Source organism: Eubalaena glacialis, chromosome 5 (genome assembly GCF_028564815.1).
Source record: "Eubalaena glacialis isolate mEubGla1 chromosome 5, mEubGla1.1.hap2.+ XY, whole genome shotgun sequence".
Taxonomy (NCBI): domain Eukaryota; kingdom Metazoa; phylum Chordata; class Mammalia; order Artiodactyla; family Balaenidae; genus Eubalaena; species Eubalaena glacialis.
This window is the reverse complement of record NC_083720.1, coordinates 95,245,470-95,270,086: the sequence shown is the minus strand read 5'-3', so window position 1 is coordinate 95,270,086 and position 24,617 is coordinate 95,245,470. Positions and strand designations below refer to the sequence as shown.

At 43.9% G+C, this 24,617-nt stretch overlaps 1 protein-coding gene across 2 annotated transcripts in view; it reads right to left on the bottom strand.

The window, feature by feature from the left end:
- The window catches only part of SHROOM3 (shroom family member 3), a 63,466-nt gene that overhangs the window by 12,574 nt on the left and 26,275 nt on the right, over positions 1–24,617 (bottom strand). Inside the window, exons 4-7 of one of the 2 annotated variants that reach the window (XM_061192383.1) lie at positions 18,203–18,276; positions 13,612–14,460; positions 12,061–12,570; positions 9,376–9,526 (exon numbers count right to left, since the gene is read on the bottom strand). In XM_061192383.1, the coding sequence (XP_061048366.1) occupies positions 9,376–9,526; positions 12,061–12,570; positions 13,612–14,460; positions 18,203–18,276 (1,584 nt within the window). The remainder of the gene's footprint in view (positions 1–9,375; positions 9,527–12,060; positions 12,571–13,611; positions 14,461–18,202; positions 18,277–24,617) is intronic. The other variant, XM_061192384.1, reaches the window with a different exon arrangement.

The window sequence follows — 24,617 nt, the reverse complement described above, 5'->3', positions numbered from 1 at the left end:
GTCTTTTAATTTGAAATGCATTTCCGATATCCTGCATTTGTACTCTCCTCACGATTGCTGGTTTTGATATCATATTTGTGTGTGGATGATTTCCTACCCTGATGTTTGCCTTTACATACAGTGAGCTTTCCCATTCATAATTTTCTTGATTCTAGTTGTGGTCTTTTCTTTACTGCCTAGAGAAGTTCCTTTAGGATTTGTTGTAAAGCTGGTTTGGTGGTACCAAATTCTCTAAGAATTCTCTTAGCTTTTGCTTGTCTGTAAAGCTTTTGACTTCTCCATCAAATCTGAATGAGAGCCTTGCTGGGTCAAGTATTTTTGGTTGTAGGTTATTCCCTTTCGTCACTTTAAATACATCATGCCACTCCTTTCTGGCCTGCAGTTTCTGCTGAAAAATCAGCTGATAATGTTATGGGGAGTACCCTGTATGTTATTTGCTGCTTTTAATATTTTTTCCTTTGTCTTTAATTTTTGTCAGTTTGATTAATATGTGTCTCAGCATGTCCCTCTTTGCATTTATCTTGTATGGGACTCTCTGCTCTTCCTGGATTTGAGTGTTTCCTTTCTCATGTTAGGGAAGTTTTCAGCTATAATCTCTTCAAATATTTTCTTAGGCCCTTTCTCTCTTCTCCTCCTGGGACCCAAATAATGCAAATGTTGGTTTGTTTAATGTTGTCCCAGATGTCTCTGAGGCTGTCCTCATTTCTTTTCTTTTTTCTCTTCAGCCGCAGTGATTTCCACCATTCTGTTTTTCAGCACACTTATTCATTCTTCTGCCTCAATTATTCTGCTATTGATTCTATTTGGTGTATTCTTCATTCCAGTTATTGTATTGTTCATCTCTGTTTCTTTGTTCTTTAAATCTTCTAGCTCTTTGTTAAACATCTCTTGTATCGTCTTGATCTGTGCCTCCATTCTTTTTCTGAAATCTTGAATCATCTTTGATATCATTACTCTAAATTCTTTTTCAGGTAGGTTGCCTATCACCACTTTATTTAGTTGTTCTTGTGGGTTTTTATCTTGTTCCCTTGTCTGGAATATTTCTCTGCCATCTCATTTTGTCTAATTTTCTGTATTTGTGGTCTCCTTCCTGCTGGCTGCAGGATCATAACTCCTCTTGCTTCTGGTGTCTGCTCTCTAGTGGATGAGGTTGGTCCTGGGGCTTGTGCAGGCTTCCTGGTGGGAGGGACTGGTGCCTGCCCACTGGTGGGTGGAGCTGGGTCTTGTTCCCCTGGTGGTCAGGGCCATGTCAAGGGGTGTGTAGAGGTGGCTGTGAGCTCAGTACACCTTTAGGCAGCCTGTCTGCTGGTGGATGGGGCTGTGTTCCTATCCTGCTGCTTGTTTGGCCTGAGGCGTTCCAGCACTGGAGGCTGTAGACTGTAGACTGTTGGGTAGCACCAGGTCTTGATGCCAAAATGGCAACCTCCCAGAGAGCTCAGGCTGATCAATGTTCTCTGGGACCTCTGCCACCAGTGTCCTTGCTGCCCCCAGTGAGCCACAGCTGACCCCTGCCGCCCAGGAGACCCTCTAAGACTCGTAGGTAGGTCCAGCCCAGGCTCCTATGGAGTTACTGCTTTGTTTTGTGTCCCAGTGTACGTGAAACCTTATGTGCACCCTCCAAGTGTGGAGTCTCTGTTTCCCCCAGTCTTGTGGAGCTCCTGCACACGAGCCCTGCTGGCCTTCAAAGCCAAATGCTCTGGGGGTTCCTCCTCCCGAGGCCAGACCCTCAGGCTGGGGAGCCTGACGTGGGGCTCAGGACTCTCACTCTTATGGGAGAACCTCTGCAATATAATTATTTTCCAGTTTGTGGGTCCCCCACCTGGTGGGTATACGATTTGATTATGTCACGAAAGCGCCCCTCCTACCATCTTGTTGTGGCTTCTTCTTTGTCTTTGAATGTAAAATATCTTTTTTTGTAGGTTCCAGTCTTCTTCGTCGATGGCTGTTCAGCAGTTAGCTGTGATTTTGGTGTTTTCGTGAGAGGAGGTGAGCTCATCCTTCTACTCTGCCATCTTTTTCAGAAATGAGGAGCCGCTTTTAGTTTGGATGCTTACTGTCTCTTTCCTCAGCATGTGCTAGCCGTTATCCCCTTCATACGAGGTGTGCAGGTGCAGTGGTCCCTGTGCGCTCCCAGGACAGTGGGGTCAGCGCTTGGCGCCTGCTCTGTTTTGGTTTTCAAAGACATCAACAGTGGCAGAAGAACCAGAAGCCTGTCTGTACAGGAGCTGATGTGTACTCTGGGCTTCAGGGGACAAGGAAAGACAGAATAAGATGAAAATGTCTAGGGGTGATACAGGGAGGCTTCTGTGGGAAGAACCAATATACATTTTGCAGCATTCTGACTTCCGAAAGCTGTTGGCTGGGCTGTAAATGTCATACATCACAGCTCGGCATTATCTGCTTATACCAGTATCACTGAGCAGTCACACCAGTCACTCCTGGCTCAAAGGTTGTACATTTGGATGGTATTTGAATTTTTCAAATTGACCAAGCCCTTAAAATATGGAGATTTGGATTTTAAAATGTAGTTAAGAGGGATTTGAGTAACTGAAGGCAGCAAGGGAAAGTTCGCTGTATTAAATAGCCATTTCTGTGCCAGGCAGATCTCTTCAAAAAAAACAAACAAAAAAACTACCAACTTACACCCATAGAATTCAATGGGGAGGGAGAAGAGGTGTTTCAATTAAAAAAAAATAACTTATTAGTCTCTCAGGAGCTAATTAATTTGCAAAATCATTGATTGACATGTATCCACTTCTTATCCGGCAGAAAGTGTTAACTCACCCTGCCTGAGCTGCTACTTATAAGGGTTCTCTCTGTAAACATGGCTTAACAGATCCTCCCTCGCACCTCACCATCTGCATGCGGAAATCTTGCTGGGTCCTGTCCCACCTCCTCCCTGCTCCAGCACCAGCTCAAACACTGGACCAGGAGTCAGGAGACCCAGCTCTGACAGAAAACTCACAGTCAGGCCAGTCACCTGACCTTTTGCGTCTGTTTTCTCATCCACTGCAAGGGCATCCTAATGCCTGCCTATAACTAATAGTAATGTTTAGTTACAGAGCTCTCTGTCTGTGCCAGGCACTACTTAGGTGTTTTCCTATTCGGTTACTACTCACAACAACCTGATGAGACGGGTACCGTTATTATCCCCCTTTTACAGGTGAGGAAAGGGAAGTGGATAGAGGTTCTGTCACTTGCCCAAGCCCAGGCAGCTAGAAAACGGCAGCACCAGGCTTTAAATCCAGGTCCTCCGGCTGCAGGGTTCAGGCTTCTGATCGCTACGTTAAAACAGCTCAGAGGAATGTTGTGAGGCTCAGCTAAGATAAAGCTTGTGCAAGCACTCTGGAAAATATACAAGTATTATACACATTCCAGTTGTTATTGTGTCGCGCTGTCGTTACGATTAGGCAACACCTGGAAGAACACACCAGCCATTTGGGTAGATGCCCCTAGGGGAACACACCCAACTCCCGCCCCCCCCCACCCCCAACACTGCTTTGCCTTCTGCTTGGAGGACTTGTGCCGACAGGGTTGCCAATAACATCCTTACACACACAGCTGGCCTCGACGGATGGCCTGTCTTGATGTAAACAGAGTAATTCAGGACCCTCAGCCGCATGGCTGGGGTTTGGGGACAGAGTGGAGTTCAGGCTCCAGCTGGTAAAAACTGGGACTAGATAAAGACATTCAGCGTGAGGAGCCAGGCAGCAGCATGTGACTGTTTTCTTTAGCTGCATTTCGCCCCATAGAGAAGTCAGAGGCAGTTTCTGTCCCGAGAAAACCTGCATCCCACGCTGTGTGACCTGATCAAAGCAGAAAGGCTGCGGCGGCCTGATATTCTCTAGCACATTCTCTGTCAGGAGTGGTTCTCATTTCCTGTCGGGAAGGCTTGTGACCAGAAAGTTGTTCAGCCTCTTGGTTCTGGATGACAGGAATCTCTGACATACAAGAAACGTTATTAAATTTCTTTAAATTCAACAAAGCGTCCTCTGCCCTCCCCGGATGACCTCCTTGTTTTTCCTATGTCTGTTACCACAGTCACCTAGGCCAGGAGCTCGGGAGCCAGCCTTCCTCCTCCCTCTCGTCCATGCTTCGTGTCCAATCTGCTACCGGATTCTGTCCCTTTTGCTTCCTTTTAAAAAAAATTAAATCTATCTGTTTCTCACTGCTCCTACCGCACCTCCCTTAGGCCTGCCTCATCACTTCCTGGCCCAGGCGGCTGCAACTCCCTCCCAACTACCCGCTCTTCCTCCCGTCTCACTGCATGCACAGCTTCCCTAAATGTAAATCCACTGCATCTCCCTTCCCTCCCCGCTGATAAGCTGATAAACCCCGGGAGAGGGACTGACGGTGGCCAGATGGCGGGAGCCCACGCCAGCCTCTCTCCCCTCCTTCCTACAGCGAACACCCCTGGACCCTGAAGAGGGCTCTGCAAGGTTAGCTGCGGCAGTGCGCCGGGGAGGGGAGCCACGCCTGAAGTACGACCCAGAACAGGGGTGAGTTTCCTGCTTCTCCCCCTTTTATGTTCTGGTTCTGCCCTGGAAATAGCCTCAATGCTGAACTGCACAGAGGGTGTGGCAGCAAAAGTGCTGCTTTCTATGAGATGAAGCAGGTGGGGGAATCCTGTTTCTTCCTCTTCCTTCTCTCTTTTTTTTAACCCCCTCTCCCAGCCCTGCCCCCCGAAGTGACTCTCCTTGCAGAGTGCACGGTGCAGTGGTGGCACAGGCACTTAAAACCCCAAGAGAAAACCCTTCTTTCTGTCCTGAGGAACTGGGACAATGACCCCACGGACCGAAGACTGTGAGGCGAATCCCCACTATTTTTCTCTTATTGAGGATAGTCCCAGCCATGCAGAATGGCATGGCCGTGCAGGCTGCCGTGACACCACAAGAACTTGTTGTCCTATTTCTAGCCAGAGGCCCAGGTAAGGGGGCCGCTGGGAGCTGGGGGTGCGGGGGGGCGGTCAGGTGGGAATACTGGACAGGAGAGAGCAGGAAAAGGAGACCCCCTAATTCGGTGTCTGAACTTCCTTAGGTCCTGGCTTACCCTCAAGCTGCACGTGTGTGGGACAGACCCAAAGCAGCACGGTGAAGTCTTTGAGAACTGAACTGTGACAGAACAACTCACCCAAGTCCCAGGCTCAGCCCTGAAAGGTGCCTGTGTAGGACAGACACATATAAGACAGCAGAGGCTCTGAAAACTGAATTGACACTGGAACCAACAGCCAGAGGTGGGACAGAACTTGCAGCCTGAACCTAACTAGGCTGCCTGCTAAAACAAAACGAAAAATCAACATTCTTCAGAGGATTTTCACAGAACCCAGGACTTACACCATAACACTCAAAATGTTCAGGTACAATATTACCCAGCATGAAAAGAACCAGTAAAATGTGAGCAACTCTCAGGGGAAGACAACCAACAGGTGCTAACCCTGAGATAACCCGAACGGGACGATCAAAGCCTTTAAAATAGCTTTTGTAGCTATGCTCCATGGTAGAAGTAAACACTCTTGAAATGAATAGACAGACACTACAAAAAATGAACTGAATGGAAATTTTAGAACTGAAAACTATAATATTTATTTGAAAATTTAAAAAAAATCACTGGCAGAATAGAGGCAGGAAAGTCAGTGAAACTGAAGATAGATCAATAGAAATTATCCAATCTGAATGAACTGACAGAAAACATTAAAAACATGAACAGGACTTCCCTGGTGGCGCAGTGGTTAAGAATCCACCTGCCAATGCAGGGGACACGGGTTCCATCCCTTGTCCGGAAAGATCCCACATGCCACGGAGCAACTAAGCCTGTGCGCCACAACTACAGAGCCTGAGCTCTAGAGCTTGTGCGCCACAACTACTGAGCCCGCGCACCCCAGAGCCCACATGCCACAACTACTGAAGACTGCGCGCTCTAGGGCCTGCGTGCCGCAACTGCTGAAGCCCACGCACCTAGAGGCCGTGCTCCACAACAAGAGGAGCCACCGCAATGAGAAGCCCGCGCACTGCAACGAAGCGTAGCCCCCGCTCGACGCAACTAGAGAAAGCCCATGTGCAACAACAAAGACCCAAAGCAGCCAAAATAAATAAATAAATAATCAAAAATAAAAAAGCCTTAAAAAAAAAATGAACAAAGTTTCAGAGATTTGCAGGACAATATCAAAAGGTCTAACATTTGTGTCACTGGAGTCCCAAAAGAAGAGAAAGAGATTAGCACATAAAAAAATATTTGAAGACATACTGGCTAAAAACATCCTGAATTTAGTGAAAGACATAAGTTTACAGAATCAAGAAGCCTAGTAAACCCCAACAGGATAAATCAAAGAAAGTTAGGCCCATACATATCATAACCAAACTGCTGAAAATCAAAGGTAAAAAATTTGAAAGCAGCCAGAGAAAAGCAACACACCGCATATAGGAGGAACAAGTATTCAACGGCTGTGCGTTTCTCATCAGAAACCATGGAAGCAAGAAGAAATGGGACATTTTTAAAGTGCTAAAAGAAAAAGAATAGTCAACCCCCAGAATTCCATATCTAGTAAAAATTCTTTAGAAATGACAACAGAATATAGACATTCTTAGATGAAGGAAAACTAAAAGAATTTGTCACCAGCAGACAAATGCTTAAAAAAAGAAATACTAAAGGAAGTTTTTCAGGCTGAAAAGCAGACAGACCAGAGGAAAACTTGAAACTTTAAGAATGAAGCAAGAGCAACAGAAACAGGCAGCTGAGAACCATCTGGGTCACTAATGATCTCTTGGGGAAAGCCAGTTCTCAGGAATAACAGATTTTTTTTGCCTTTTGAAATATTCCACTAAGTCTCTAAGCCAAAGCCTTTTGGCCTTCAGAATAGAGAATCATGAGATCTGGTTAAGCAGATTTTTGCCTAATAGATATGGCAGGGTTTAGCCAAAGAATTGAAAGCCCTAAGTATTAAACTGTCTTTAGATTTTATGTATGTCAGAAGTTCAGACAGTGATTGATTGTTTTAAGTAATACTTACATTTACTTGGAATATTACAATTCATCATCTAGGATATATAAATAAAAAGTATATTAAAGTAGAACTGATTGGAAATGCTAGTTTCAAAATATTAATAAATCAGGATTCTAGTTTCCATTGACTCTTAGTGAGTTTCACGCGTAGAAATACATCTTAGGTTTACTAACTTTAAACATTAGGCAACAAATTATTACTTTGCAGAAGTTGGTGGAAGGCTACACTCTGCCTTAGAACCATCTTGACCAAGCATCATGTTTTAAAACCATCCTTAGGGGAAAAAAAAGCTTGTTATATATTGGGAAGAGAACTGCATTTTCAACTTCACGCTGAATATATTAATAGATGCCTTCAACAACATCAATTAAAGCCTGCCTATTTTCTCTGTTTCCAGATCAGATATGTAAATGCAAGTGACACACAAATTTTATTACACGTTCATAAACCTGTAGTTCATTAAAACAAAAAAATCTCATAGGGTTCTCCACTGCCACACGGTAAAATCCAAACTCTTTGGCATTTCAGACAAAGCCCCATGTGACCTCCATGACCTGCCCCCGTGGATCCTCCCAGCCTTGTCTCCTGCCATTCATGGCCTTTCTTTGTTATTCTCTAAATTTGGTAATTTCTAATTTAATCATGAGTCTTTATTTTATAATACATTCCCAAATATCAGACCTCCTGGAAGTATCTTTCTTCAATACATACGCGCTCTCCCTGTTTTTTCACACAACTACCTCTTCTCCCACGCTGTTCCCTTTGTCTTGAATGCCCCCTCCTTCTCTTCTTGTCCTGGCTCACTCTGATTACTTCAGCGTAAAATGTGACAATATTGGCGTCAGAGCAGTTTTGTGTAAAGAAGGTAATAAGGCACTAAGTAAAAAAAACCATATCCCACATCCGGGATTAAGAAATGCTTGACAAATGGTACCTACTGTCATTTCCTGTGAGGACTAATCCTCTTATTCCTTCGTGTTCTCAGGCTAAAAATACTTCTTGCCACATAATCCTCAGAGTGAGAGGGTGATAATAAAGTGAGGAAAAAGCAGTTAAAAAGTAAAATTAAGATGGGGAGGAAAAAGCAACAAGTAGTTTGCCACACTGCTACTGTAGAGCAGGGTATGTCTACATGCAAAAAACAAAACAACAAAAAAGTGTAAAATGTTCAGTTAAAGATGTCCTGGCAACTTGGTACTTACAATGGTGTTTATATAGCTCCCTCTTTGGGATAAATATAGACAGACTATAGCAATGTGGTTTTTCCCCCCAATCCCATTAAATGGGAGCCAGGAGGCGTGCTATGAAGTAGGCGTGTACGTGGGGAAATTGGGCTGGGAGAGCACGCATTAAGAACAGCAGCTGCATCGTATCAGCAGGTCAGCCATGCACTGTGAGCCCAGTGAGGCCCTGGGACTGTAGAAGGGAGAAGAATACCACTGACGGAGGTGCTTCTAAAATCCTTAAATCCTCCCGCCCCATTGCTCCCTGCTCCCACAGTCTCTATCCTGTGGTCTCATTCCAACACATAAACAAGAGAGCTTAGGACACATATTATAGAATAAACGAAACAGAATCACATAAGAAAGTTTCTCCTGGAATTGGCACCACTGAGAAGCCCTTACATTCCCGGCTCAGCATCAGGCAAGCTTTAACAGAGTCCCTTTTCAGCATGCAGGCCTGAGTTGTATGAAGAGCTGTGAGCACAGTGGCAGGCAGCCCATCTGGGGCTGTTGGGAAAGCAGCCGGGCAAGGACTTTCTCCCCTGTGGGCACAGCCAGGCTTGGATCTCCATGGCGTATGGGAAGACAGCAGCATCATGGTCATTCTTAAAATGCTTTACATTTAAAATTTTTGTAGGAGCAGCAAATGCTAACAACTAAATTCCAATACTGTGCTTTCAAGCTGTTTATTGAGGTATGGCAAAGAGAGTTGGAAAATATAAAGAGGAACATTTCCTTTTCTTGGAAGTGTCTTTTGACAATTGGTCTCTCTTAAAGTTTCTAGGTTTTCTAGTTTTCCTTTTGACCATGAAACATGAAATGAAAATTATGCAGACCACTGGCATTGGCTGGTCAGCTGCTGAGAACCGTGCTGGGGTCCCTGTGTTAGACCAGGAAGCAGCTATGTGACTTGTAGGAAATACCTTAATCCCTCTAACCTTCACTTTTGTCATTTGTAAAAACAAAAATAACAGGAGAGCTGTGAGGCAACTGCTCCAAGTGCCCTGCAAGTCGAGAATCTCGTGATGGTTTGGCGAGGTTGGTGATGTGACAGGCCTTTTCCCCTCCTGCTGAAAGGGGCCAACAACCCTGCTAGGACCTCGACTATCTTTCTGGGGGGAGCATAACAAAGGCCCCCATTTCTTTCCTTACCTTCTTTTCGTTGATGTCTGCCGGCTCCTCTTCCTCATTCACTTCCTCTGGCATAGCTTTGATTTTATTCAGAAGCTCGGCCTTGGGAGCAGACACGCTGTAGTAGACAGGACAGTTGACCAACATGCCCACTGCTTCCTTGTCTTCACTCCTGGTTCAGAAAGAACAAAAAGTACAGCCACAGGCAGCTTAATTTCACCATATGTTTGTCCATTCGGAAATGTGTAAAAAAATTATATTCAATATCTTCCCAGAAGTTAGGATGAACTAATAAGTATTTACTGGTGACTGCCTACTAACGTGTGGGGCTCTTGAAACCAGCATACTCGGGATGGAAAACCACCAAGGGCAATATTGGGAAGGGGAGTGGGAGTCAGGACTACGGACATTTAACCTCTCTGTATGTTTCTCCTTTTTTGATAAATAGAATGATACTGACTCCCTGTTTCACAGAAAGACAACAGGGAACCACGACTTAGTCACTGTGAAAGTATTTTCAAGGTGCTGCACAAATCTCAGGTTTTAGGTTAATTATTTCCTACTCCTCCATGTTACCCATAATGTTTCTGATGCCTACTATAATTGTTGCTTGGACACCTACCAATTTTCCTTTTCATGTAAGCCTGAGGCTCTATGTAAGCCTGGAATTTGGAGCTTGCTGGTCAACAGTGAACGAATACAAGATGTAAAATCTACTCACTGATTACACAGCAGGGGGATTTCAAGGCTGGAGAACAAACTGGAACTTGGGAACCTGATAACTATGTTCTTTGTTTTACTATAATCAAGCTGCCTTTCATACTCTATAGTAAAGCCCTACTCACTGAATAAATGACTCTATGGACGTAATTAGGTTCTCTAGGAGAGGTAATCTTGTGACATTGTTTAACATCTAGACCATCATTTTACTATGGAATAAAGAACCACCAAAAAGGTGTTTTTACTAGTTTCCCGATTGCTGGGGTTATTCCTCTAAACAATACAGTCATATTAATCCAGTTAATTGAAAAGATGGGGAGAAGGTCTTCTGATATAGTCCCCCCCAACATATATTCACTGCCTTACAAATGGGCTTCTTGGACATCTATCTGATTAAACCTCACAGTGGCTATTTGCGCAGTCTCATGTACAACAAGGACAATGCTCATTTTTACCAGAAGATGGCGATGCCATCCTTTTGCAATTCCTTAGGAAGCTCTCAGTGCTGCAAAAGCTACATGACCATTTCACTTCTAAACTTATGTTCTCATGGATAATGCCAGGAAATGCTTTTCTAAGCATGTACTTGTAAATTACTTTGGTCTTCCTATAGCGAGTGATTGGAGGATAACCACCCGTGGTGAACCGACTGTCACATCCACAGAAACTCAACTGTGGGTCCCTCGTGTACCCAGTGGATTGCCTTGCACATTGTAGGTGCTTAAGAAGTGTTTGCTAAACACATGACCCTGGATAAGTCACTTCTCCTCAATTAGTCTCTGTTTGCCACATCTGAAAAAGGAGGGGCTGGACAAGGTGACTGCTGAGGGCTTGTATCAGGAGAGCCTCCGATAACCTATCAGATAGCCCGTAAGTACCACACAGTTCTTTCCTTTCTCCCCTCCCCTGCAACTCAAAACGCAGTGTTCCTGTTAGTAATTTAGTTAGGATCAGTTGGAAATCTCTAACATGCAAGCCCAAATTTAGATGGAATGCTCTCTGCTTTTATTTAGTCTGGAAGCCACTAACTGGAGCTCCGGACTGTTGATCCATGTAGTTTTCATTGAAAATTTAAAAGAAAATAAAAACCATTCTAAATCTCTCCCATAGTCGTCCCTTAAGGAAATCAAACATGCAAGAAAATATTGCAATAACCCGGGAGAAGTCAGAAGGAGGAAAAATCCAGACTGTTCACATTCCTCGCACCGGCTGTGGGCAGGCGCCAGGACGCACGCTACGGGACGGGGAATGCGCCGCTCAGGGAGCTTCCGGTGCGAGGCCCACGGCTGAACAAGACCACGGGTGCACTGCTGTCCAGCCCCTTCCTGATGTTCAGGATGTGAGCAGACGCCCACCCTACCTCTTCAAAGGTGAATGTCAGCGGAGTAAGTCAATCTGTTTCTCTAGGCTGTCACGCTTTTTACAAGACCATGTTCACCTCGGCCGAGGGGAGGCCCCTGTGTGCTCACCACTTCCACCTGCCCCTCCCTCACCACTGACCCATGTGGGGCTCTGTAAGGGCAACTCTGGCAGAACGGGCAGCTGCATGTGTGCTGAGTTTTTAGGGGCGCTGTATAAGCGCTGAGAGCGCGCGGATGCCATCACTCACATGATCTATGACTTCAGTTGGGCACGGTTCTCATTCCTCTCTGCTTCAGTTTCCTCATTTGTAAAATGGAGATAAAATCGGTAGCTATCTCAGAAGGTTCTCGCGGAGATTAAATGAGATAATGTTTACATAAAGAATATAATGCTTGACGCAGAGAAAGTGAGCAATAGGTATAAACAGTAACTATTACTACTTGTTGCTGGGCAAACAACTCAAGGTAGGTCATAGCCATTCCCCTAAGGCTGAGATGGAATGCCAGTCTGGGGTCAGGATCTTTGGAAGCAGGAAAACCTCAGATAAGCAGTTCTAGACTCACCATCACCCCCATGGAAGGAGTTCAATTTTAAGTCTCTTTGGGGACATCACCAGGGACTTACCTCTTAGCTTCACATCCTGGGAAGCTGACAGTTCTCTGCGTGGCCTTCCTCTTTATGCTGTTTTCCTTCAGCAGATTAGCATCTCGTGGAAACAAACCTTCCATCAGGTCCATAGTTGTCTTCATTCTGGAGTCTGGATCCAAAATGTCTGCCAGAGATTTGTCTTGGTGGACAATTTCCTTGGCCAGAGCCTCTGTTCTCATGTCTTCTGAGGTCTTCTGAGGACCAGAACTGACATTCTTTTCTAAACTTTGAGTCCCACTGACTGGGTCGTGGCTGAGGCTTTGGGTCTGGATGGAAGGTGGCTGCCCTGGGCTTGGCTGCTTGCTAAGAGACCCGGCAGGCTGGGGCAGAGCACTGGTGGTGGAGGGTGGGTCGGTCTCGTTGGCCTCTGAACTCTTGATAGAAGTATGGGATCTGGAAGCCAGTATCTGACTATCAACCAAATGGGCTGCACCAGGGATGGGCCTTTCCTTGGCAATTGTCACCTTGGCAAGTTTGCTGGAGCTGCTAGGGATATTAAAAAAGAGTGGTAAGAGAAGAGTCAGCAGGAGGGTGAAGGAAGGCAGGGAGACGTTTGCACACGAGGGCTGTAGCTTCCCACACACATCAGGAGTTTCTGGGGTTGTTATTCCCCACAAACTGCAGGGTTCATAAGGGCCTTCAACTAAGTCCACTAGTTGGTCACAGGGAGGTTGTGTGACTTTTTAAGGGGGACAGATCTAGCAGGAATTCAGTTTTGGTGAATGTTGCTCTCGGATTCCAGAGCTTTATGAAAGTGAACAGAGGGTAGTGAAAGGGAACAGGTGGTGTTTAGAGGAAGTTATGACAAAGGTGCTATCAGACAATGTATTTTAGTGCTGTCCTAGGGAGTACATGTTGGGAAACGCCTCTTCCTCATTCTCCTGGCTTCCAAGCAGAGGTCTTCCCTAAACGTTAATGACCTTCAGCCTTACTCTTTATTCCTTCCTATGGACAGAGAGTGACTCTGCAAAGAGAAGCTGACCATAGCCCATTCCTAGTCCAGCCTCTTTAGAGAGTAAGGTTACCGCCAGGCTTGCTCTTGCGTGCTCACACGTGTGCTTGCTGTGTGTGTGTCTAGCACAGCCTGTGACTAGGCGGGCACCCCTGTTTAATTTGGGGCTCAGTATCAGGAGGCCCACTTATACTCAGATAGGAGCCATATTCTCCAGGATCAGCTCTCTCAGTAATAAAAGTGATTTTTTTTGTCTTCAGAATGCCTTTTTCTTTTGCCTTATTTCTTAACGGGTTCAGAACTCTGGGCAGGGAAGAGGGATGCTGTTTATTTGGACCCTTTGAACCTGCCACGTCCACAGAAATGCACCTCACCTCGGCGCCCAAGGGCCACTAAAATGACGACCACCAAGGTCAACAAATAGAACAGTTGTGCCAGTTTCGTGAGCTGGACTCCTGTTAGAAAACCTCCACAGGGCTCTCCAGTGGCCAGCAGAGGCGGCTCTGGGAAGCGTGGAGCGCGGAAATCTCTTACTGGGGAGGGAGACCTTAACCTTGGCGGAGGGCTGCTCTCACCTGGCGTGGGGCTCCCGGTAGCCCTCGCTGTCCCACTGCTCCGCGCACACAGCTTCAGGGGGAGGCGGAGGGAAGCGGTCCAGGTTCTGGGCCGGGGCTTCCCGGCTGGGCGGCGGCGGCGCTTCGCAGGTGGGGCCGGAAGTGGCGGTGGAGCGCAGGTCCCTCACGAACACCTCGTCGTCGTCGTTGTCTTCCCGAGGCGGCAGGGAGGCCAGCAGGGCAGACTCAGAGATCCGGAGGGAGATCCTGCCCAGAGTGCCCGGGGCCCCGAGGGGCGTGTCTGGGGCCCCGAGGGGCGTGTCTGGGGCCCCGAGGGGCGTGTCTGGGGCCCCGAGGGGCGTGTCTGGGTCGGAAGTGCTGCTGGGGCTGGGGAGGGCCTGCGGCTTCGGGCTCGAGCACCCAGGCGATGCGGCATCCTCCGGGAGGCTGTCCTCTCTGATCGCGTGGGCCCGCTTCACCCAGGGCGGGGAGCGCCGCGTCCCTGCTCCCTCCTCCTTCCTGCGCTCGGGGCTGGGAGGCTGGGCCGGCCGGTGGCCGCCACTTCTGGGGGTCCCGGCTGGGGTGCAGGGCTGGGCGGCGGCGGCCTGTGAGCAGTAGCTCGAGGGGCCAGGGGCAGGCAGGGCTGAGCTCGGCGGTGCAGCCCTGGTGTCCGGGAGATGCCCTTGCGCTCCTGAGGGCAGGGACCGGGGGCAAGGCGTTCTGCTGGCCTGCCTTGGAGGGTCCAGCGGTCCCGGACCCCTGCCGGGAATGGAGGCACCGCCACCTGCTTTGCAGCCCGAAACCCCGCAACGAGGGCTGGGATGGTGTTGGAGCAACGACATCTCTTCACGGCTGGAACAGCTGAATGGCCTGGAGCGGGATACAGACACATAGGTTAGCTCTGAAGAGAAGGGGCAAACGCTGAGCCCAAGGTGCCTTACATGGACGGGAAAAGTATTTGATGGGGAGAAGGAACCCCGGAGAAGCTGCACACTGTCTTCCCTTGGCTGCTCGTACAAAGAACCAAGTTTAAATGAGATGCCGGGTAGGCATAAACTCCTGCAGGAAAATGTCACAGGGCAAGCCTGGGGTCACAAGGCATTTCTTTTTATTAACCTTCTCTCATCACCCCGACCACCTCCCCCCATGCAAGGCAGCTTTTGAGGACAGGCTTCAGGATATAAAAGGCAGGAGCAGGTATGTTTCTTCTGCTCCTTTTAGGACTAGTTTGGGAACCAGCTCCTGACTCTGGGGAAAAGAATGCTGCCTCATTCTCCACAGGTGTGAGCCCCACGGGGGAGGTCTGTTTGGAAAGTATTTGCGTGGGCCGCAGAATCTGAAGGGTTTTTTTACAACTTTCTCTTAGTCTCCCAGTGTTTTCATTTCTTAAAATGGAAAGTAAGAAGGAAAGGGAGAGTCTCACCTAAGGAGCTAATAAGCAGTTACCTCTGGAGAAAGAGACTGACCATAACGAGCAAATAGGGCGCATGGTCGTTTAAACAGCTATCCTCTAGGCTCTAAGGAAAAACCCAACAATTTCCATTACATTTGTTAACGTGTTTGAAAGGAAAAAAAGAACAAAAACAAAGAAAACACGTCTGCAGCACTGCCTGCCTGCCTGCCATGCAAGAGTTAATGTGAGGATAAAAATATCTCCAGCAAAACAACCTTACTTTGTAAATCCCACATTTGTAGCTCCCTGACTAGTGTGCAAGTGAATCTGGAGAGCAGATGGCATTTTTCATTTTACAGACCCGTGTCCTGAGAGAGCTGTGGCTCAGTCCCAAGTCAGAGCCCCCGCACAGGCCTGCCACGAAATCATCTAAGTGCCAGGTGAGGGCAAAGCAGCATAAAGAAGGAAAAGACCACAAAGAGCCAAATTAGCTCTTCTCCTGCCATTATTTTTTCTTTACTATAAATGCAGACGGTTGAGTAAGAGGCCCATCTTCCGCTCAGATGCATACCCTCCCCTCCCATCACAGATCCTTTTCATCTAGCAGCAGTTTCTTTACCAGAAACCTGTCAATATTCAAGAGTGGCTATTCTGTCCTTCTTGGTGGGTTCCCAAATGGGTACACCAGAAACCCAGGGGCAGGAGATTCACTGGGGGTGCTCTTTACCCCCATGTCTTATTCATTTTGCTATCCCCAGATCCTGGCACAAAGTACCCTCTCAGTAAATGTCTGTTGAACAAACGACGTCTCTTCTGCCCAACTGCTGTTTAGACTGCAGGCCATGAACTATTTTTAAACTTAGCAGCCTCTAATAGGACATGGAGTAACTGGAATCTGATGTTTTAAGGACCAACTCAGGTACCTTCATTTTGCTTTTTAAAAAGGGGAGACATCACTAAAACACACAATAAAATAATATTTATCTTTTAAAGATGTAGCCCAAATAAACCTTGATATAATATTTTTAGTTTATGTTTAATCTTCTTAGTTTATAGGAACCATACTGTAAAAAACTGTATTTCTGAAGGTAATAGTTGAGTTAAATGCTTAGTTTGGTTGAGAATACTTCTTCCTGGTGATTGTTTTCCAAGAATAAAGGCTAGTATCATAAAGATTTTATTTCAGTCTCTTTTATAATAGAGTGTGAGAGACAAGCGTCTATTGACATGTATCCAGGAATCTTAATATTCAGGAATTAAGTGATTAGTCTCATTTTTTTCCTTCATAGCATTTTTTTAATGTGGTTAAAAAAAACCCCACATAACATAAAATTTACTACTTTAAATTTAAATTCATTTTAACTTTAAATTCATTTAAAAATGTTCAGTTCAGTAGTGTTAAGTACACCCATATTGTTGCAAAACAGATCTCCAGAACATTTTCATCTTGCAAAGCTGAAACTATAAACCTATTAAGCAACAACTCTTCTTTTGCCACTCCCCTGGCCCTTGTAACCACCATTCTACTTTTCTATAAATCCGACTACTTTAGATACCTCATACAAGGGGAATCGTAAAGTATTTATGACTGGCTTATTTCACTTAGCATAATGTCCTCGAGGTTCATCCAGGGTGTAGCATGTGACAGCATTTCCTTCCTTGTAAAGGCTGAATAATATTCCACTGTATGCATACACCACATTTTGTTTATCCACTCATCCATCTGTGGACATCTGGGTTGCTTCCACCTCTTTGCTATTGTGAATAGTGCTGCCTCGAACATGGGTATGAAAATCTCTCTTCAAGACACTGCTTTCAATTCTTTGGATTTATACTCAGAAGTGGGATTGCTGGGTCATATGATAGATTTTTAATTTCTTGAGGAACCTCCATACTGTTTCCGTAGCAGTTATACCATTTTGTAATCCCACCAACAGCGCACAGGGGTTCCAATTTCTCCACATCCTCACCAGCACTTGTTCTTTTATGTTTTTTCGATCGTAGCCATTCTAATGAGCGTGGTTTTGATTTGCATTTCTCTGATGATTAGTGATGTGCAGTATCTTTTCATGGGCTTGTTGGCCATGTGGAGAAATGTCTATTCAAGTCCTTTTTGGAATCCAGCAATTGGAGTTTTTGTGGTTGACTTTAGTTTCACCTTAGACTTCAGACCAGCTCTCTTTTGGCAGAGCTCTAGTTCACTGTTAGTCTTCCCTTGTCTCCAGCTTTGAATTAATGCAGCCAAACCAAAGTCCTCAGCCTCACCTTGACTGCTTCACTTTAGGCACAGATCCAGGAGCAAGACCAACTACAGAAGGCTGCTCTTGGCAGTGAAGGAGGTCACCTAATACCCACTTCCTGACCATGCTGGCAGTATTAGGTTGAGCTATCGAGAAGGTGAATGCCAGAAAAAGAGAGAAACAATGATTGAATGAAACATAGTAAAAATTAAGGAACTGGCTTGAAAAAACATGGGCGGTAGTAGGGAGGGTTTAAGTGTATTACCATTAGTAATAACAGATGACAGTAGATAGTCCTATAATGCTGCATTAAAACTACACACAGGCATGTGGTTCAGAGGAAACGCTCTTTGGAAATTTCTACTTCTTAAGCTCCAAGTGAATAGTTTAAAGATTCTAATTCTGAAAAATTGTCCATTATATTTTTTCTACCAAGGAGAAATGATTTTGATGGCAATTTTTAAAACATGAATTTCCTGCTATTTTCTATCTCTAAGTGCCTAAAATAATGATTTTAGAGCTTTATTTTTTACTTCAGGTGATTCCTGCAAGTTTGTCTTGTTCTGTGAAGGCTGTTCATGACGTTCATTCTTCCCCTACTGCTTTATTCAGCAGACCTGATCCTCTGGGACAGAGCCAGAAGAGATCAGCCACGTTTAAGAGAGGCCCCACGTGTGAGAGCCAGAGGATATACTTGAGAAGAGCATATCCATCAACTATTCTGATGCCAAACTTACTGGAAGTCGACCATTGCCTCAATAGCACACATTCAAAACCTGTTTTGAATAGTATCATTCTTAGAGAAAGTCATCTATAAATAAAAAATAAAGCTCCCCATGGCCTAGACAAACTGAAGAGGTGGCACATGACACTATGAAACACCATAATATCACACTTCGATTTCTGGTAGAGAGGAACAGAAGCATTTAACTCCAGCAGCATTCATAAGGTACAGGGCATCATAAATACAGATACATACCTGGATCCTGGGCCAGCCAAATAACATGGATCCTTCACAAGACCAAAGCCATTGTTTTCCCCCAAAAGCACATCCTTAAAACACAAGAGGCACAGCGTTATTACCAACAAAGAGGTATTTAAATTTACCAAGGGGGTGGAGGTATAAAGGAGAAGGAACATTTATTGGAGGTCCACTATTTATTATCAGGCATCATGGTGGCACTCTTACATACTAACCCATTTCATCCTCAAAGCCCAGGAAGTACTGTTAATCCCACTGCATTGATGAGGACACAGGCCCCAAGAGGTTAACTTTCCCAAGGTCACAAGTGGCAGAACCTCAGTCTACCTCACTGGGTGCCTCTCCTAACAAAGACATTTTCTAAACAAGAGAAGTCTGATAACAATCATCTCCAGACTTCAAACGACTCCTATACTTGAAATATAATGATGAAAATTAAATCAAAGGGCCAAGCTTTCAAAACAGCAATAGGGAAATATGGGAGATGACAGGAAAAGGAGAGTTTATTGAATTCAGCAAAATCTCAAGAATTAGATATGAATCTGGCTTGTAATCAGGTTGAAATACATTCTCTCTGGGAAAAACATCTCACCCACATGTAATGTCAGTAACTCTGGGGACACTTCAAGGGTAGTCATTATTTGTTTTTGTTTTAAATAAGGGTATATATTAGTTTCCTGAAAGGGTTGTAGGTCAGTTTTTGTTAGTGTAAAATCAGTTCATATATACAGGTCCCTGATCAAGACAATGATGTTGCTATTGATAAAACTCTCAATTATTTATGATAATAGGAGACAGGTAGAAAACAGGAAAATTAAATCCACATGTAATCCCTAAACTTAATTTCAACAATTTATTTCACCATTTATTCTGTCCAAAGGGCCGATTGCTTCTCATCACCCCACCCCACTCTCTCTCTCTTTTTCTTTTTTTCCCCCCAATCATTGGTAGAGGTACTAAGAAGCAATGAAAAGAGCCAAAGGTGGGTGGGAGAAGGTCCAAAGAAGAAACAACGCTGAGTATTATTAATAACTGCAGCTTCCTCCTACTTGGCATTTACTGTGTGCTGGACACTCAGCCAAGCTCCTTATAATCCTCAAGTGATGTGCCTGGAGCTGTGTTAGGCACCTGACATTTCTTCTGTAATTTAATCTATAACAATGGGGAGAGGGGAGGTAACTGCAGCTCAGAGAGGATAAGTATCTTACCCACAATTAAGTAAGCAGCTAGGATTCAAACCATGATTTCCTCAAAGCCTAAGGTCGATCTTTGGAATCTTAAGTTGAATGGTGGCTGAGCTGGATACAATCAGATGTCAATGCTTTGAGAAAAAGGAATTCCATGTGTCTCTGATTTGCTCAAATATCACTAGAGGGAATGGGAATTCCTACTCTCCGCAAAACCCTATGGTCACTTTATAACCAACAAGGACCTACTGTATATATAGCACAGGGAACTCTGCTCCATATTCTGTAATAACCTAAACGGGAAAAGAACTTGAAAAAGAACAGATACATGTATAACTGAATCACTTTGCTGTACACCTGAAATTAACACAACATTGTTAATCAACTATACTCCAATATAAAATAAAAAGTTAAAAAAAAAAGTCTTTCCCCACTCCACCCTCTCTGTTGACATGAATGTTCAGCTTCGCCAGTAATTAACTGGAAAAGCCTATCTAGGTCCCCTTAAAGCTCCTAACCTAGTAACATTCAAATATATATTTCTACTCTATTATTTCCTTTGAATTACAGTATGAGCTTGATATTTCTGTGGGTATATATAAAATAAAAGAACTCAGACCCAGTAATAGGCCATTGAGAGAACTCTCTACATCTCCTGTCAATGGAAATACCATTTGGACAGAAGGAAAATGCCTTCCCAACCTAGTAGAAAGCCCAAGGAGGATACATTCCTGTTGCATTTATTTGCTTAGATTGGGCACGTATGCACTTTCAAAGAAGACTTGATTTTCTCTAAACTGGTAAGAAGTATAAACTATTATGACAATTTAGGAAAAAGCAGTGGCAATGGGAGAAATACCAGGTATAGAGTTATGCCAACAGATACTTGTTAAGTGTCTGTTTTTGTTAATCGTCTCTAACTTCTTTTGACCGACTTAAAAGTACACCAGTTCTTATTCTTCATTAGGCACAGTACAGTTAGAACTATAAACCCAAATCCCATCCAATTCCGATTCGCACTCTTCCTTTGGATTCTGAATTAAATATCCTAATATCTCTATGACCAATGAAATATGAAGACAATATTCATCTACTTTGTAATATCAGCTTCAAGTATCTGCTAAAATGAATTAGAAATTCATTTAAAAAAATTTTAAATGTTATTTAAATGTATAACAGTAATTGATAAATGTTAAAATGAAATCAATTCACTGGCTGGAGTTTTCAGATATAAGATGTTTAACTCTCACCTCCCTCCAGTCGCCCGGTCTTTTTTGATACCGGGAGGCAGCGTGGTATAGTGACTTAAAACCTCTGGAGTCAGACAGTATGGGGTCAAAACCTTGCTCCCACTATGCTGGGCAAATTTCTCAGCCTTTCTGTGCCTCAGTTCCCTCATCTGTAATCTGGCGATAACAACAGTATCTCCTCCTTTGCATAGATGTAGGATTAATTTTAAGCTTATAAAACACAGTACAGTGACTGGCACATAGTAAACATTTGATTATTAGTAGCTATTTGTAACTTTACATTTTGTGGAAAGTTGATTCTGTTATTTATCCCCAAGCTTGTTGAGAGGTACTAAAAATGATATACAAGTTGCATCCTACAGAATCAAGACTACATCCAACATTGCGGGGTTCCATGCATTGAGCAATTTCCTCAGCCATCAAATGTTTGTCCCATCATCACATGGTGAATGTGCTACATATAAGAAATGAAGATCTCTGAAAATACAGTGACAACCAGAGAAGACTCTAACTCAGCATCCGGAAAAAAAAAATACCCCACCAGGAATCTTATTTCTCCAAAAGGTTTCTTTTAATAGCCTCTGCTATATTTTAGATCTATGCCAACGAACAGGTATAAATTTCCATCTCCAAGGCAGAAATGTTTGGATTTTTTCCTGCAGCTTTGCAGGGCCTACCTACTTTAAAACAGTTAAGTTTTCTAAAGTCTCACAGAAAGGAGGAAATAGCCAAGAATTTGATGTGCCCTTTAGCTCCATCACTAATATCCATTTGTTCTGCAATTACACCTTTAAAATTAAGAGGAATTAAAGGAGAGGGAATGGGAGGCTGCTTGTTCAGAGACGACCACAGCTGGCTAAGGAGAGGCCCAGGGCTGCTGAGTGTCTGAGCAGGTCTCAGGCTACAAAAGGTGGCAGCCTTCTACAGTCATCGTTTCAGGCCCAAGAATGATCAAGTTTTATAAACAGAGAAACTGATTTCCATGCTGACCTTGTTTTGGAAGCAAAAACTATCCTCACTAATGGACTTTTGAAAAGGAGCTGAATCCTTGCCCAAAGCTTGTAAAATCCTGCTCTATTAGCATCTGCCTGGCAGGAGCAAGCAGCATTTGTTCGGGATGCCTCGGACTGAGCCAGCACCAGAAACAGACTCCATATTTTGGGTTTAACTCAGCCAGATGATTTAGTCGCTACAGGGTCACTTAATTTCTCAGAGTCCTCTAAAGCTGGGATGAGAAAAATTGTTATTTAACACGTTCACCAAAGCTTAATGATAATGGTAAAAGTTCCTGGAATTTATTCAAATTAATAATAATATCTTAAAATATTAACCACAATAATTATGTGGAGACTAGTTTTATTTTGTTTTCCACTAGTTCTACAACTAAGGTAGATAATGGGTGTACGAAGAAGATGCGAGGGGCAGACCTTGCCATGGACCAGTCTCAGGGCAGGCACGGTGCAGCTGCTGAGCCAGGGAATGAAGGAGGAAGCCTAAGAACACAGTCTTGGTGCAGTTGCAATCTGGGGGATGATAACCTATTTTCAGAATTTGTAGGAGCAAAGCAGCGCAGATAAAGTATTTCACGTTGAAATATTTCCCCCCTCTGGCATCATATTCCCCACGTTAAATAATTTCTAAATATGGTACTCGCTTTATGAAAGAGAACATAAATAATGCTCTGTATTTAGCTGTCTTTCTAGAAAGTTTTTCAAATAATACCAGATAATTGGGATTTAACTGGGATCATTTCTCTATACTGCCTATATTTTAGCTCTACTTCCCAGTTTACCAGGCTTGAGAAATATTTGGAAGGGAAGGCAAAATAACATTCATAACCATCCAACAAATTCCCCAAGAGAGAATAATGACATCTATCAGAAGATGATTTAGTTTTCACCTAAACATTTCTATTTTCTTTAGAACATGGGGAGAGAAATGAAGAAAATGTTTGTTCTGCTATGCGGTGAGCTTCCGAAGCCCATCAAACTAGCTGAAATGGCATGTTACACATATGGATTTTAAAAGCGTCTTAGGGGTAGGATAAGGACTGGAAATTAGCTCTGTTCTTCACGCTAAGGGGTGAAAAACAGCTACTGGAAGCTTATGGAGGATTGCCTCTACAGATGATGTGTGTGTGTGTGTGTGTGGTGTGTGTGGGTTATACTGGGGAGAAAATATTTCTGAAGAGAAAATATCTGGGAGGGAGCAGTATTTTCTCACAATGCTGTGCGTATGTGTGTTGCAGAAGCAGTGAAGCAGACAGATGTCTCAGGCAGTAATGGCTAACTCTTCTTTGTCCGAAGCTGCTTCCTCCAACTCAATGCCTCCCACACACAACCTCCAACTCTTTGTCAACATCCTGCCCATCCTTTATAGCCTGGTTCAAAACCCTTCTCCTTCAAGAGATGCTCTCTTAGATCCTCTCAGAATTACTATCCCTCCCACAGCATCTTATTTATGACCACTCCCAAAGCATTCACTATTCGTGTTAGTTATTTATATATAAGTTCATAGTCCTTGCTCAATTGTGAACCCCAGAAAGGTATGACCCTTATTTTCCTTTACGTTTCCTTTAAACCTATAAGCAGTCCTTTTCGTAAAATATACGCTCTACAAATGCTTGCTGAATGATTACATTCTCTGCTGGGGAAAACAGAATCTGAGAAGGGACAATGGAGGGGTATTCTCCCCTGTGGTAACATATATGTGAATTCCTCGTATCTTCTTACCTGGGAAGGGACCCATGAGGCGGGACATCGACCTGCCGTGCACGTAGAGCTTGAGGATGGGCTAAGAATTAGGGGAATTAATAGACTCCTGGGAGTCAGAGTGCTTGGATTTTATTCCTAGCTCTGCCTAAAATTTCCAGTGGAAAGCTCCTCATGATCTTTGCATAGTTTGGAGACTTTATGAGAGAATCTGAAAGTCTGACATTCTCCTATCTCGCCACGATAGTACACAGAAAGAGACAGAGAGACATGGATTTGACATGGATAATATACTCTACCACATAGGATTATTTTGAGGATTAATGAGATAATAAACGTAAAAGCATACTTAGTTGAGGGCCTGGAGCTCAATAACCAACAATTATCAAAGTCAATAACTATACTTATTTTGTCAATGGAAAAGTCCAATAGAAACAAAGAAGGTATGAAGCTAACATCTTTAAAATACTGAGACACAGCCTCTAATGCATGAACTTAAAAAAAGAGAAAAGAAGCAAAACAAAAAAACAAAACACAAAAAAACCCCCAAAACAAAGAAAAAAGATAACCCCTAAATTTTCCTAATCTAATTCTTACACTGGGAAGTGGGTGACACTAAAATGAAGTTATTATATATATATGTATATACTATATAATACATACATACTATATATGTATGTGTGTATATATATTATATACACTTGTCTCCCAGTATCCCCAGGGAATTGGCTCCAGGACCCCCCAGGGACGGATACCAAAATCCACCTGATGCCCTATATTGATAAAATGGCATAGTATTTGCATATAACCTACACACATCCTCCTGTATACTTTAATAAATCATCTCTACTTACAATTTAAATACTATGTAAATAGTTGCTGGTGTGCTGGCAAATTCAAATTTTGCTTTTTGGAACTTTCTGGAATTTTCCCAATATTTTCCATTCCAGTGCAGAACCAGGAATACGAGGCCTACTGTGTGTGTGTGTGTACACATATACATCTATATCCATTGATACACACACATATATATGTATAGATATCTATATCGATATACGATACATGTATCTACATAAGATATCTACACAACTGTATCGATATCTATGTATTATACATCTGTATCTCTGTAATGACCTCATCAGACAGGGGCACTGAGAAAGACATCACCTTATGAAAACAAATGCTACTCTCTTGCGTGTAAAAGGAAAACGAAGGGGAGAGGAGGGGGTTAGAGAAGCCGCACTAAGGCTTCCAGGATGCAAGG